Genomic DNA, 12,775 nt, shown 5'->3' on the forward strand with positions numbered 1-12,775 from the left:
TTCCTTTGTGGATTGAGATCGATGACTACGCTGCACAGAAGGAGCTGAACTGTGAGACCTGCCACAGAGGGTGGGCTTGACCAAGGACTCCTATTTCCACTTCCTAACATTTTAGTCCTTGTGCCTCTTTGTCATGATATGTTGATAAAGCCATCCAGGCAATCAACCTAGTCACTCTGTCCATAAGACTATTATACTTTCTGATGAGGCCATGGCTATATTTTTCAAAAATGAAGTGGCACCGACCCTGGGCACCTGCCAACAGTCAACTGAGGGTTGGCTATCACTTTTATTCTCCTTGCTGGTTAACTACCCCTCTGCTGCTCCTCTCTAAAACCATTAACCCTCCTGTCGTTAGGAGCTGCCTATGGGCTGCCAGAAATGCCGCTGGAGGCACAATACTCAGCGTTTCTTTCCTGAACCCTTGAAGGGCAGTTGATGGACACTGATTAGACCTCTTGAAGCTGGGTGGTTACAGCGGGGGGAAAGGGGATTTGCTGGGCCACATAAAGCTCCAACTCACAAAGATCCTTTTCTTTATTTTCATAAACTTGACAAGGGGGAATGTCTGAGCCAGAATGGCAAGATTTACAAACAAAATTACTATAATTATCATAATTATGAAAGGGGTCTGGTGGTTTGGGACTTTATTCTAAACCCACGTTTAACATAAAGCAGTCTAATTGCATCAGGTTCTAAGAATGTGGAGTGACAAATGAATGCCTCGTGTGTGGTTCTTCTATACTTGGAGCTGCTCTGATTGGGGCGGGAGGGTAAAAGTGATTTTTTAAGGAGAATTGGGTGAAATTGGAGCTAAAGGCCTCTGTACTTTGATGGGAAGATTCATTTGAGACTGAAATTAATTTAAGAACCATTCTTTGGTGAGGTTATCCTTGGAAACAATGACTCTGTGTTTTGAATTTATCTCAATCTGCAGAAACACAGGATCCCAAATTAAATTTCTCTAAGAAAACAGTCTCAAAATCAAGGCTAACCTGTAAGTTCAAGTACTTCTAACAAATATTCAAAAGCTAAATAGATGGTGATAAAATTGTTCTCACTCCTGACTGGTTCTAAATTTGTCTCTGATTCAGAATAAAACCACAAAATTCTTTTTTGGGGGTAGGGAGGTTTGAGCAAATGATCTGTAGCACAAACCTCATAAGCTACTGAAACAGCACACATTTCCTGTCAAGCAAACTCTCATGTTCACTAATAAAACAACACAGCATCACTGACAACATGAGAACTACATGTCTATACTAAATAAACACACAAATTATAGATTGTACACATCTGGAAGAGTCATTAAGAAGAGCATCTGCTTTCTGTGTTTACACAGTAGAATATGGTTTTATGAAAAAATTTATAATCTGTGCTTCACTGAATGAGACAATGTCATTACTTTGCTAAAGTAAAGAAGAATCAAGTCCCTTTTGTTTGTGGGCACCTGGCTGAGTGCATTACTGGGCATGTTCCCTCCCCTGGGACACCTGGACCAGTACAGGTAAATGGAAGCACTAAGGTAGATGGTGGGTCCCACCAGGGGAGAAAGAGAGAGGGGAACATTAAGTTGCTTTCCAGCACCAAGAAAGCATCAGTATTTCTCCTCTGGCTCTCAACAGTCAAATCTATCTTTATGCAGTTCTGGCCACTTAGTCTGCAAGTAAACACTGTTTTGTTATGACATGAGATCCAATGTGGGAAGAACAATATGCTCGGTGCTAAAATCCCGGGTTCCCATCCAGGTTTCCCTCTTATCACCAGGCAGGTCACTGACATTCTCTCTGAGCCAAGGTTTCCTAACCTGTGAAAATGGAGTAAGTTACCCTTCCAAGTCTTTCGTGATTTGGCAATTATGTAAGAATCTCTAACAAAGTGTCTTCTAAACTGAGGACTGGTAAATAAAGAGTAGGCATTCATGTTTTTAAGGCTTTGGTGGCAAGAAATGAGAAGGTAAGTAGAAAGGGTTTCATTCTTACTCTCCACACCCATCCAAAGAATGAAATGACTTCAGCAAATTATGCTCTGCAAGGTCTTCGCCGCTCTCTTCCTAGCTTCCTTTTTCAAGCACCCACTTTAATTTCCTAGATTCACAGACAGTGAACTTGACCTCAGGTTCATGACTGAGTGCCTGTAAGCACGTGCTGTGAATGTGGCATCATTCCATGAGGCAAAAGAGATGAGAGGAGAGGCTCTTGCCTGAGAAGAGCTTATAGAGGATGGAGGCACAAGAAGACAGGAGAGTGATGTCTGGAACTAGGATGAGCTGGGCTGGGCCTTGGGACCAGAGGGACCATTTGGAGCAAACGGCTCTTGGCTACCCTAAGTGCTTCCTGGAAATGAAGACTTATAAAGAAATGGAGAACAGAACAATGCAGAGAAAATGGATCTGACAGAAAGGTAGGTTTGCATTCCATCTCTACCACTTTCCACAGCAAATCTCTCCAATCTCGACTGCAGTTTCCACATTGGCAAAGTGAGAGGGCCACTTTCTAGCTCTTCTGTTCTGATCTTCTGACTCCTTTTTGGATGGAGCAGGCTGAATGCCAGAAGCCATGTCTGCCTTTTCCCAAGCCACACAGTCCCCAAGAGCTGGGTCACTGCACACCAAGTCCAGTGAACAGATGCCATGTGGACACACGCCTACCCCAGAGCAGAAGGCTGAGCATTACCTGGTATGGCTGTTGGAGGAAAGGCTCTCCCAGGGCTGCACGCTGCAGCCGGCCACGGCAAAGGCTCCCCCACAGCTGCCATCCAGCTTCATGAGCAGGGCCTTGGCAGCGTTCTCAGCTGTCTTCCGGCAGTCATGAGCTCGCTTGAGCATCTGAGTGATGTTTTCATCCCCCGACTGGTCTCCTATGTGGCAGAGAAGCCAATGGATTAATCAACATAGGCCTGGACAAGGCACACCTGGGAGGGACTATGCATAATTAACTCTGTTACTTAGGGCAGAGGTGGCACTGTGGAAGGGAATTGGCAGTGCCCAGCCGAAGAGAAGATCTGTGTTCTGGGCCTGGCACTGTCACTTAGAAGCTACATGTGGGAAGGTATTTCTCTGCTCTTTCTCTGGGCTCCACTGGCCTCAGGGACAAGTGTAGGAGTTAACCAACGGGATCACCACATTTCTGTTTCCAGCTCTAACACGCTCTGATTTTTCTAATGATCCAGGCTCCTGGCTTCTCCTCCCATTCAGCCACAAGTCTACCATTTAGCCATTCCTCTGTGCATTGGCACTTCCCTGTGAATGAGGGAGGGAGAAACTGGGGCAAAACTGTGCCATCTTTCCACATGTCTACAGCTTTGGTTAGAGCCCTGTGTGGGGGCAAGAGAGACAAAACTAATGGTTCAGACGAGAGCTTTAGATTGGCTCTGTATTATATGTACCGATGCCACCCCTGACCCTTCTCTTGGCTTGGTAATCGGCGTGAACTCAAATGCCTCCAGGAGCCAGGTAAGTGGGCTAGTGCAGAACATCAGGGTGTGGTGGGCACTCGCACAGACCAGGCAGTGAAGTCCCTGCCCAAAATGTTCACATTCCTATTGTGTTTTAAGACTGTGCTGGAAAAGACAGAACTATAGAGATATTGAAAAGATCATGGGTGGCTGAGCTGAGGTGGGAGGACTGCTTGAACTTAGGAGTTCAAATACAGCCTGGGTAACAGAGCAAGACCCTGTCTCCAAAACAACAAGAACAACAGCAACAGCAATGGTTGCCAGGGGACGGGGTTGGGGGAGGAATGAATAGGTGGAGCCAGAGAACTTTTGGGGCAGTGAAGCTACTCTGTATGATACTGTAACCGTGGACTCAAGTTGTTATACATTGGCCCAAACCCATAGAATGTACAGCACCAAGAATGAACTCTGATGTAAACTATGGGCTCTGGGTGATGATGTGTCACTGTAGGTTCATCACTTGTAACTAATATACTACCCTGGTGGGGGACGCTGAAAACGGGGGAGGCCGTGCATGTTGAGGGTTGGAGGCATATGGGAAATCTCTGTGCCTTCCTCTCAGTTTTGCTGTGAACCTAAAACTGCTCTAAAAAAACAAAGCCTTAAAAAAATAAAACAAAACAGAAACTGTGCTGGCTGAACAAATCACTGGTTTGCTACCTGTACAGCATAGATCCATGCTTTTCCAAATATTTTTAAATGAAATCTTACACCAAATCATACAAAATGCTATCCTAACATACAAAAAAGTAAATGCGGAATTGGATGAAGTGGGCAGAAGTGGGAGACACACTCAGAGTCCCACCCTCCAACCCCACTGCCGAGGCCCAGAGAAACTCCTCCAGCTTCCCAGACCAGTTTGAAAACCACTGGCCTAAAGCATCTGTGAATGAAAGAATGAACAGAATGAATGCCTGTGACATCAACAAGAAACAAAGAAAAGACCCACAATCATACATACTGTGGGTGCATGTCACAAATGAGTTCCTGCTTTGCTGTTCAACAGCTCTATGGCATGATGGGTGGCATGATGGGACAGTATGATGGGCCAGCCACTCCTGTCAGCGGAATGCAAGGGCAAGGCTTAACGGGGAACTGCTAAAAATCAAGCCTGCCCTTAGTACTATGGAGAGTGGGCAGGAAATGGGGTGGACCCATTCTGCAGGCCAAAAATCCCTGGAATTCCCTCCTGTCATTTCTCTGACAAACTTCATGCCTCTCTTCTCTCCACAAATAAGACATTTTACATACATCTCACCACTGACTGCTATTTGGAATTAGGCATGACATTACTTACTGGCTCATATTATAAATGTATACACGAGCTTCCCAGTATTAGGTAAATACAAAGCATTTCATTATTGATTTTGAATATTTAAAAGGCAGATTTATTTAAGCTCTTTCAGCTCCTACACCAAATAACTGCACTGAGTAGGTACATGCCTAATGAAAGGTACCTTGTGAGGCCTGAACAGGTTAAGACACTCCTCTGATACCAACTGGAAATACAATTGACTTTTTCCTTTAATTTATCATTTTTCTTAATACGTATATTAATTTTAAAAAATCCTGACAGCAGGCCAACATCATTTTAGGATCTGTTTTATATGAGGAATAAAGTTTTATGGTTCAGTTAAAAGACCCTGAAAAATGAGGTTTCTAATGGAAATGCTGGCAGAGTTTCTACTTCTGGGCTGGGCTGGTAATACTATTTAAAAAAAACCAGAGGGAGGAGCAGAGCATCACTCTCCATACAAATGAAGGTGCGCTCCTTTGTTGGATCACGTGGATATGAAGCAGGAAATTAATACCCAGGATACCTTCCTTCCTTCAGTTTTGCTTCAGATTCCTGTGCAAGTCGAAACTGAAGGAGGAAACACATGTGAGTGTTCAGTGCAAAAGTGAGCCCCCAGACAAGGGGGGAGGAGCGGGGAAGAAGGACAGGAAGGTGCATTCAGAAGGTGCCTGGATGGTGACTTTCTTTGAAGGGTGTGTCCTGGATGGACAAGTCCTAATGGAAGCTCACAGCAGAAAGCCAGTCCATGACAGAGGCCTGGCCACCACACATGGGAATGCCTGGCCTGCCCACACCACCCATCTTTGGCTCTGGAGTGACCTGGTCACCTTGGCTTTCTGTTTACTTGCTATTGCCTCTCCGAAGGCTAAGGGGGTGTCCGGGGCTTAGTTCTCCATGGAGAGACGGCCACCTTTCTCCTTGGGTCTCTCTTTCCTCTTAGCACTGCTTCTACTGCAGTCCTCCCCATATCACTGCAGGCTCGGAGCCACAATCACTGGCCACGTTTTAGCAAATGCTGCCGCTTCCTAGAATGACATGCTTGTGTCTGTTCCAATTAGATACTCCTTCCACCTTACTCAAAATTGAGGGACAGAAGTGAGTAGGCAGTGCAGATCTCAAGGTACAGGTTAGGCCAACAGGTCACAGGATCCCCGGGCTGGGGGAAGGACAGGCATAGGAAAGCGAGGTGGGTGAGCATTCTGTGATGCTGACACGAGCAGGGGGTGAAACTACTACTTCTTTGTTCGTAAGACACCTGGAGACCTGGCAGGGGAAACCCATGTTTCAAAACTACTCAAAAGCCAGGCGCAGTGGCTCACGCATGTAATCCCAGCACTGTGAGGCAGGTGGATCACCTGAGGTCAGGAGTTCGAGACCAGGCTGACCAACACGGTGAAACTGTCTCCACTAAAAATACAAAATTAGCCAGGCGTGGTGGCATGTGCCTGTAATCCCAGCTACTCGGGAGGCTGAGGCAGGAGGATGCTTGAACCTAGGAGGTGGAGGTTGCAGTGAGCCAAGATTGCACCATTGCACTCCAGCCTGGGCAACAAGAGCAAAACTCCATCTCAAAACAAACAAACAAAAAAAAACAACTACTACTCAAAGAGGTAAACTTGGAGAAGCTCAGCCAATGAAACGAGACGAAGTGAAGGCCATGTGGCAGCAGCATGTGCCTTGACAACAGGCATCAGAGAGACAGCTGCAGAAACGCTGGCCCCTTTCATCGCTGATGCGGCCTCAGCTCCATCTGGCCCCACTGTCAGCCCAGGAGAATGCAGCTCCTAAGAAGTCTTGTTTGTTTTAACTTGTCTGTTATTCTGTTTCCACTCCAGTTCTTGCTGCATTCAACATAAACAATTTACCCATTCAGTCATGAGGAAAAATGAAAAACACACTTGACAACCAAATTTTGTGTTGTCGGGAGATGATTCAATGCCAGTTGCTGAGACGGGCAGAAGCAAAGGAGGCAGGGAGACAAGAGGAGGAAGAGGGACTCTGGAGACACTTACCAGGGGAGGACCCCACGCCCGCCGCTCGGAACTGCCCCAGGATGAGGCTCTGCTCACTCTCTGCCAGCGCCAGGAGGAGTTCGTAGGCTTCGATGCACTGCTCGCTGAAACAAAGCACATGCGGCCTCAGCCCTTGCAGAGAACAGCGGACACCTTCAATGTGGTGCCGGTTTCTGTGCAGGAGGCAGCTCAGGTGCTGTCTCGGCCTCACTCTCCACACAGGCAAGGAAACCACCCATGAATATTCCCAGGGCAGGGCCAGTGGCTTGCTCTTTCTTTTGGCCTTTTTATTTTTAAACCTTTAACTTGGTTCTGGAAAAATACAAGAGAAACAATAAAGGTGGGAGAGGCAAATCTGTTGTCCCTTCAGTGACCACCTGAAAGGACCATGTGATTCCCTTGTGGTAGGCCACTCCAGGTAGTCCCGCTGAGCCGGCACCCTGGTGTCCACACCCTTGTGCTGTCCCCCATCCGCACTGTACCAGGGTTGGTCTGTGTGACAGAAGTGACAGTAGGTTATTTCCAAAATTAGCTTACTAAAAAACCCTGACTTCCATCTTGGTCACTCTCTCTCACTTCACTATCTTGGACCATCCTCCCTGGAGCAGGCCAGCTGTCGTGTCTTCAAGATTCTCAGGCAGCCCTATGGAGAGGTCCACATGGCGAGTAATGACTAAGGCCTCCAGCCAACAGCCATGTGAGTGAGCCTTCTTAGAGCAGATCCTCCAATCCCCCACTGAGGTCTCAGATGATACAGCCCTGGCTGACAGCTTGACCAGAATCTCACAAGAGACCCTGAACCAGAACCACCTACTAAGCCACCCCCAGGTTCCTGATCCTTGAAACTGTGATGCAGTAAGTGATCAGTCATACAACAATAGGTAGCTGATATAACATCCCACAAGGAGATGGTTTTGACCTAGACCTGCACTATTCAATATAGTATCTACTAGCCACAAATAGCTACTTAAATTGAAAACATTCTGAGTTAAATAAAATGAAAAAGTCCATTCCTCCATTGCAGTAGCCATACTTCATATGTTCAATAGCCATACATGGCCAGTGGTTACCATATTGGGCAGTGCATGTAGAGAACAGTTCCACCATCACAGAAAAGTTCTATTAGATTCTCATAAAACTAAGTGCTTAAAATGTCTCATGAAACATTCTTAGGCCTTCACAAAAGCTCTGACAAGAGTTTAAGTTTGGATTTCTAGGAGGAGGAAACATAGTCACTCTTCTTTGTGCCCAACATTCATTGGGCAAACAAGGTAAAATATCAAACAACAGTCCCTTTCCTGTAGCCTGAGACCCACGTGGCCCACGTCCACACAAGAGGAGGTGGAACACGTGTACAGCATCCTCAGGGTCCCAGATAATATGCCTGCAGTAGGAACACTTCCTCTTTAAGAAAGTAACTGTCTAGCTTCTTCAAGCTGAACAGGGGATATGTTGCTTCATTTAGTCAACAGACAATTTGCTTTGATTGCCTTTCTTTTCTTCTTTTCTTTGAGACGGAGTCTCGCTCTGTCACCCAGGCTGGAGTGCAGTGGCACGATCTCAGCTCACTGCAAGCTCCGCCTCCCAGGTTCACGCCATTATCCTGCCTCAGCCTCCCGCCTCAGCCTCCTGAGTAGCTGGGACTACAGGCGTCCACCACCATGCCTGGCTAATTTTTTTTTTGTATTTTTAGTAGCGACGGGGTTTCACTGTGTTAGCCAGGATGATCTTGATCTCCTGACCTCGTGATCCGCCCGCCTCGGCCTCCTAAAATGCTGGGATTCCAGGCGTGAGTCACCGCGCCCAGCGTCAATTGACTTTATTTTCATTGTCCTTTACTAAGAGTTAAGACAAAGGGCTGAAATGCTAGCCCTAGGTGATACCAGCTCCTCGTTTCAAAGGCAGTTCATATTCCAGAGATGTGAGGACATTTCCTTATCCATGAGGTTGTACTAATGTGGAGAAAGACCTTTCTGCTCAAAGGCAGATTGTGGGTGGACAGCAACCAGCTTCAAGGGTTATCACAGATGGATTATCTGCTTGCTTTGCTGTCTGTAAACCAGAATGATTGCTCTCTAGCTTTGGTCTCATTCATTTTGCTTTGATAATTTCCTGAATAAACAAGAATGTTTCTTAAAACAACACCGAACTTTTTAGAGGATGCTAAGTGTACGATACAGTCAACTACTCTGAGGCCTTGGCAAATACGCTTAAGTGGTAACACTAATAAAAGAAACCTATGATGATAATAATAAGGCATAGTTTTGCAGCTTTAAACAAGCAGTAATTTAAAAACAGATAAATTTCAAAGTGATGAGGCAGAAAAAAAAAAGTGGTCCATTCAAATTACCACTTGCTCACCAATGAGTAAACTGTAGTTATTTAAACTGACTTGTTTTCATGACAAAAAAACAGCAGCATGCCTGAAGAGCCAGGAAAACATTCATATCCTTTGACCTACAATTCCTGCTTCGGGATTTTATCCAGAGGAAAATATTCAAAAGAATGAAGATCTTAACTGCATTAAATTATTCATCATAGAATTATTTTTAATATCAAAAGTCTAAATATCTTTTAGAAAAGTGAATAAATTAACAATATAAAAACTTGATGGAGGGGTTACAGCCATTCAGAATAGAGACTATTAAAAGCAACATTTTAAGACTACAACAAAATGAAGAACTAGAATGCACTAGATTTATAACAATGTAAATTACATATGAACATGAATAAAAATCTGCAAGAACAAATGAATATGTAACATGCTAAAAAATCGATATTTTGAGTGATAGTACCTAAATGAAATAATATTTAAGATGAATATGCTAGGAGAAATATACCTGTTTACTACATCATATTCATTACTCTTAGCTATTTGCTGTCCAAACCACCAGATATGCCGTGGTCTAAACTGCCAGATATGCCTTCTAAAAGCCTATTTCCTGCGTTTATTCTGAAGGTTACTCTGGATGCACTTCTACCCTGAAGTAGCTCCAAACATCCCAGTGTGTGCCTCGCGCTGTTTCCTACCTGTACTGCAAGGCCAGCCTCAGTGCTGTGGCATTGGATTCGTATTTTCCCACCAGCATGCTCATCCTCTCGGCATTGCTTTTACATTCCTCCAGGGTTATGGTCAGGAGGTCATTTTGGGATTTGAGGTGCTCAATCCGGCTACAAAGGAACAAAAATCAGTTTCACACTAGGGTTACAGTTAATTTGCCAGTATTTCAGTTGTCTCATTTATATTCAGGCCAGAAAAGCATGTGAGGATGTGGGCCTGTCAGATTAGTAGCTGACACAGTATTTTGTCAAAGAAGCAACTCTACATAAAAGTATCACCAAACTCTGTGTGAATTACAAATAAAAAATAAGCCCCCTGGTTAAAAATAAGCCCCCTAGCCACTGCCACACTCACTCCAGGTCTATCATGAGCAGGGCACAGCGCTAGGATCTGGAGATATTCGAAGGAAAGTAGACAGTTGTGCAACCTCCAGGCCCCCGTCATGTGGAACGTCTGGTGGGCTTAGATAAGTCACCCTCCACATGCAGGGATGAAAAGCAGCATGACAGCAGTCATGGCTGTTTGTTAAGCCTTTGCTTTAGTGATTCTCCTAGCAGCCTTTTGAATTAAGTGTTGTTACTCTCACTTCAGACGAGGAAATGGAGGTCCAGAAACATTTAGTATCTTGCCCTGGGATTTGAACCAGGAAGTGTGACCCCAAATCCCATCCTCATAATCACAAACTACAGAGAGAACCAAAGGATGAATCAGTGAGTGAACAGGAAACTTCCCCCGGTGGCCTTTGAGTGGGAAATGGACCAGGAGCTATGGATTGTACCCAAAGCTGCTTTTGGGTTACATAGTCCAGCAGCTCTAACTAGTGGTAGGATAAGCATTGGGAACTTGAAGTTTTACAAGATTCAGAACTGTAGATTCAGGGCAAATGAGTCTGTGGCAAAGTTAGCAAACAAATGAATAATATGATCCTTCAGCTTCTCCGTTTTCCATATCAGGGTACAGATGCTCTTGATGCCACAAGTCATTTTCCATGGACACATCTATTTGTAGTACTCTGACCACTAACTCTTAAAGAGAAAGCTTCACACAAACAAACTGCAAGTGACTTGAAATATTAAGGGGTTTGGAAGCCATTAGCTTCAAGGAAAAATCTTAGACTCAAGCCTTAGAGCAGAATATGGAGACACTTGCCAACATGGGAGACATCTGGTGAGTGTAGAAGAACTAAGATCACTGCCAGGCTCTGGCCATTCCAAGGTCATTTCAAGGTAAGGTGCTACAAGAATGCTTTTCTGTCCCTGTTGACATTAAGACTTCTTGAAAAGAGTCCCGATTCTCTCACTTTTCAACTTGCTCCAGTCTACAGTCTGTCCCTGCTAATTAGATAAAGCCTTTACCCAACTCATAGACCTCCACGTGGCCAAGCCCATCTCAGGGCCCTTCTCAGGCAACACCCCACTGATCTGTTACTCTTTCCTTCTTAAAGAGCTCCCCTCACTTAAGCCATGGTGGGTCTCTGCTGGTTTTCTTCCTGCCCTAGCGGCTATTTCCTCTCAGTCTCCTTTGCTAGATGCTTATTCTCTATAAAATTAGTAAGGCTTGCCATTCTCTTGGGGCTGACCCGGGGTCCCCTCTGCTATCAACACTCCCACCCTAGGGGGTGATTTCTATCCAGACCCATGACTTTATTAGGCTGGTATGCTCCGCTGGCTCACAACTTTCTCTAGCCCAGAGCTTTCTTCTGAGGGCCAGGCTCACATATCCAGCTGCCTTCCTGACATTTCCTTTTGCTGTCACATTGCCACCTCTAGTTTAACATTCCAAAGTGGGATTCTTGATTTCCCCTGAACCTCATCCTCCCTTATCTTCTCCATCTCAGTAAATGCCACCACCATCTATCCAACACTACACGCTAGACCAAGCTTGTCCAACCTGTGGGCTGCATGGGGCCCAACACAAATTTGTAAACTTTCTTAAAACATTACGAGATATTTTTGCAATTTTTTTTTTTTCAGTTCATCAGCTGTCATTAGTGTTAGTGTATTTTATGTTTGGCCCGAGACATTCCTCTTCTTCCAGTGTTGCCCAGGAAGTCAAAAGATTGGACACCCCTGCACTAGACCCCTGAGGATCTTTTCTGAGACCATCCCTTTCTCTTATCCAAGTGCAACCCAGCTGCAGTTTCCACCACTTTCAGCACCATACATGGCGTGCGTGAGGCCCCTGGCCCCATCCCGCCACAGCTGCCCTGGCGTACCACAAAGATCGTGCTGCTTCCACTCTTATCCCATCCTTCCCATTCTCCACACCCAGTTAAGCTTCCATACTGTCAATCAGATCTTGTTCTTCCACATTCGAAAACCCTTTAATGACTTCTAATTACACTTCGAATAAAGAGTAAAATTTGTCCGTGGCATCAAAATCCACAGCTGAGCCAGCCCCTGCTCTGCCACCTCGTCTCATGTAGCTTCTTCCCCTTATTCCATTTCAGTTCCGCTGGCCTTTGGACAATTCCTCTTTCAGGCCTCATGGTTGTTAAGTGGCCATAAGAATATCAGTTTGCCATATGGCTGCTTTTTTTTTTTTTTAATCCATCTCAATGTAAGCCTCCCATCTTCAGATGCCTGCCCTAACTACCCGCCAAAAAATTAATCCTCCCTGGGGTCCCACGCCCACGGAGCTTCGCTCACTGCTAGCACAGCAGTCTGAGATCGAACTGCAAGGCCACAGCGAGGTTGGGGGACGGGCGTCTGCCACTGCTGAGGGTCGAGGTTGGGGACAGGCGTCTGCCACTGCTGAGGGTTGAGTAGGTAAACAAAGTGGCCGGGAAGCTTAAACTGGGTGGAGCCCACCGCAGCTCAAGGAGACCTGCCTGCCTCTGTAGACTCCACCGCTGGGGGCAGGGCATAGCTGAACAAAAGGCAGCAGACAACTTCTGCAGACTTAAAAGTCCCTGTCTGACAGCTTTGAAGAGAGCAGTGGTTCTCCCAG

At 45.6% G+C, this 12,775-nt stretch overlaps 1 protein-coding gene across 6 annotated transcripts in view; it reads right to left on the reverse strand.

Moving 5' to 3' along the window:
* Window positions 1-12,775, reverse strand: part of MCC (MCC regulator of WNT signaling pathway) — a 481,477-nt gene that overhangs the window by 46,199 nt on the left and 422,503 nt on the right. For all 6 annotated transcript variants that reach the window (XM_055387455.2, XM_004042362.5, XM_055387453.2 and 3 more), the window contains 3 exons: window positions 9,796-9,936; window positions 6,766-6,869; window positions 2,676-2,859 (listed from right to left, as the gene is read on the reverse strand). In XM_055387455.2, coding sequence (XP_055243430.1) covers window positions 2,676-2,859; window positions 6,766-6,869; window positions 9,796-9,936 — 429 coding nt within the window. The remainder of the gene's footprint in view (window positions 1-2,675; window positions 2,860-6,765; window positions 6,870-9,795; window positions 9,937-12,775) is intronic.

This window comes from Gorilla gorilla, chromosome 4, assembly GCF_029281585.2.
Source record: "Gorilla gorilla gorilla isolate KB3781 chromosome 4, NHGRI_mGorGor1-v2.1_pri, whole genome shotgun sequence".
In the NCBI taxonomy this organism is placed as follows: domain Eukaryota; kingdom Metazoa; phylum Chordata; class Mammalia; order Primates; family Hominidae; genus Gorilla; species Gorilla gorilla.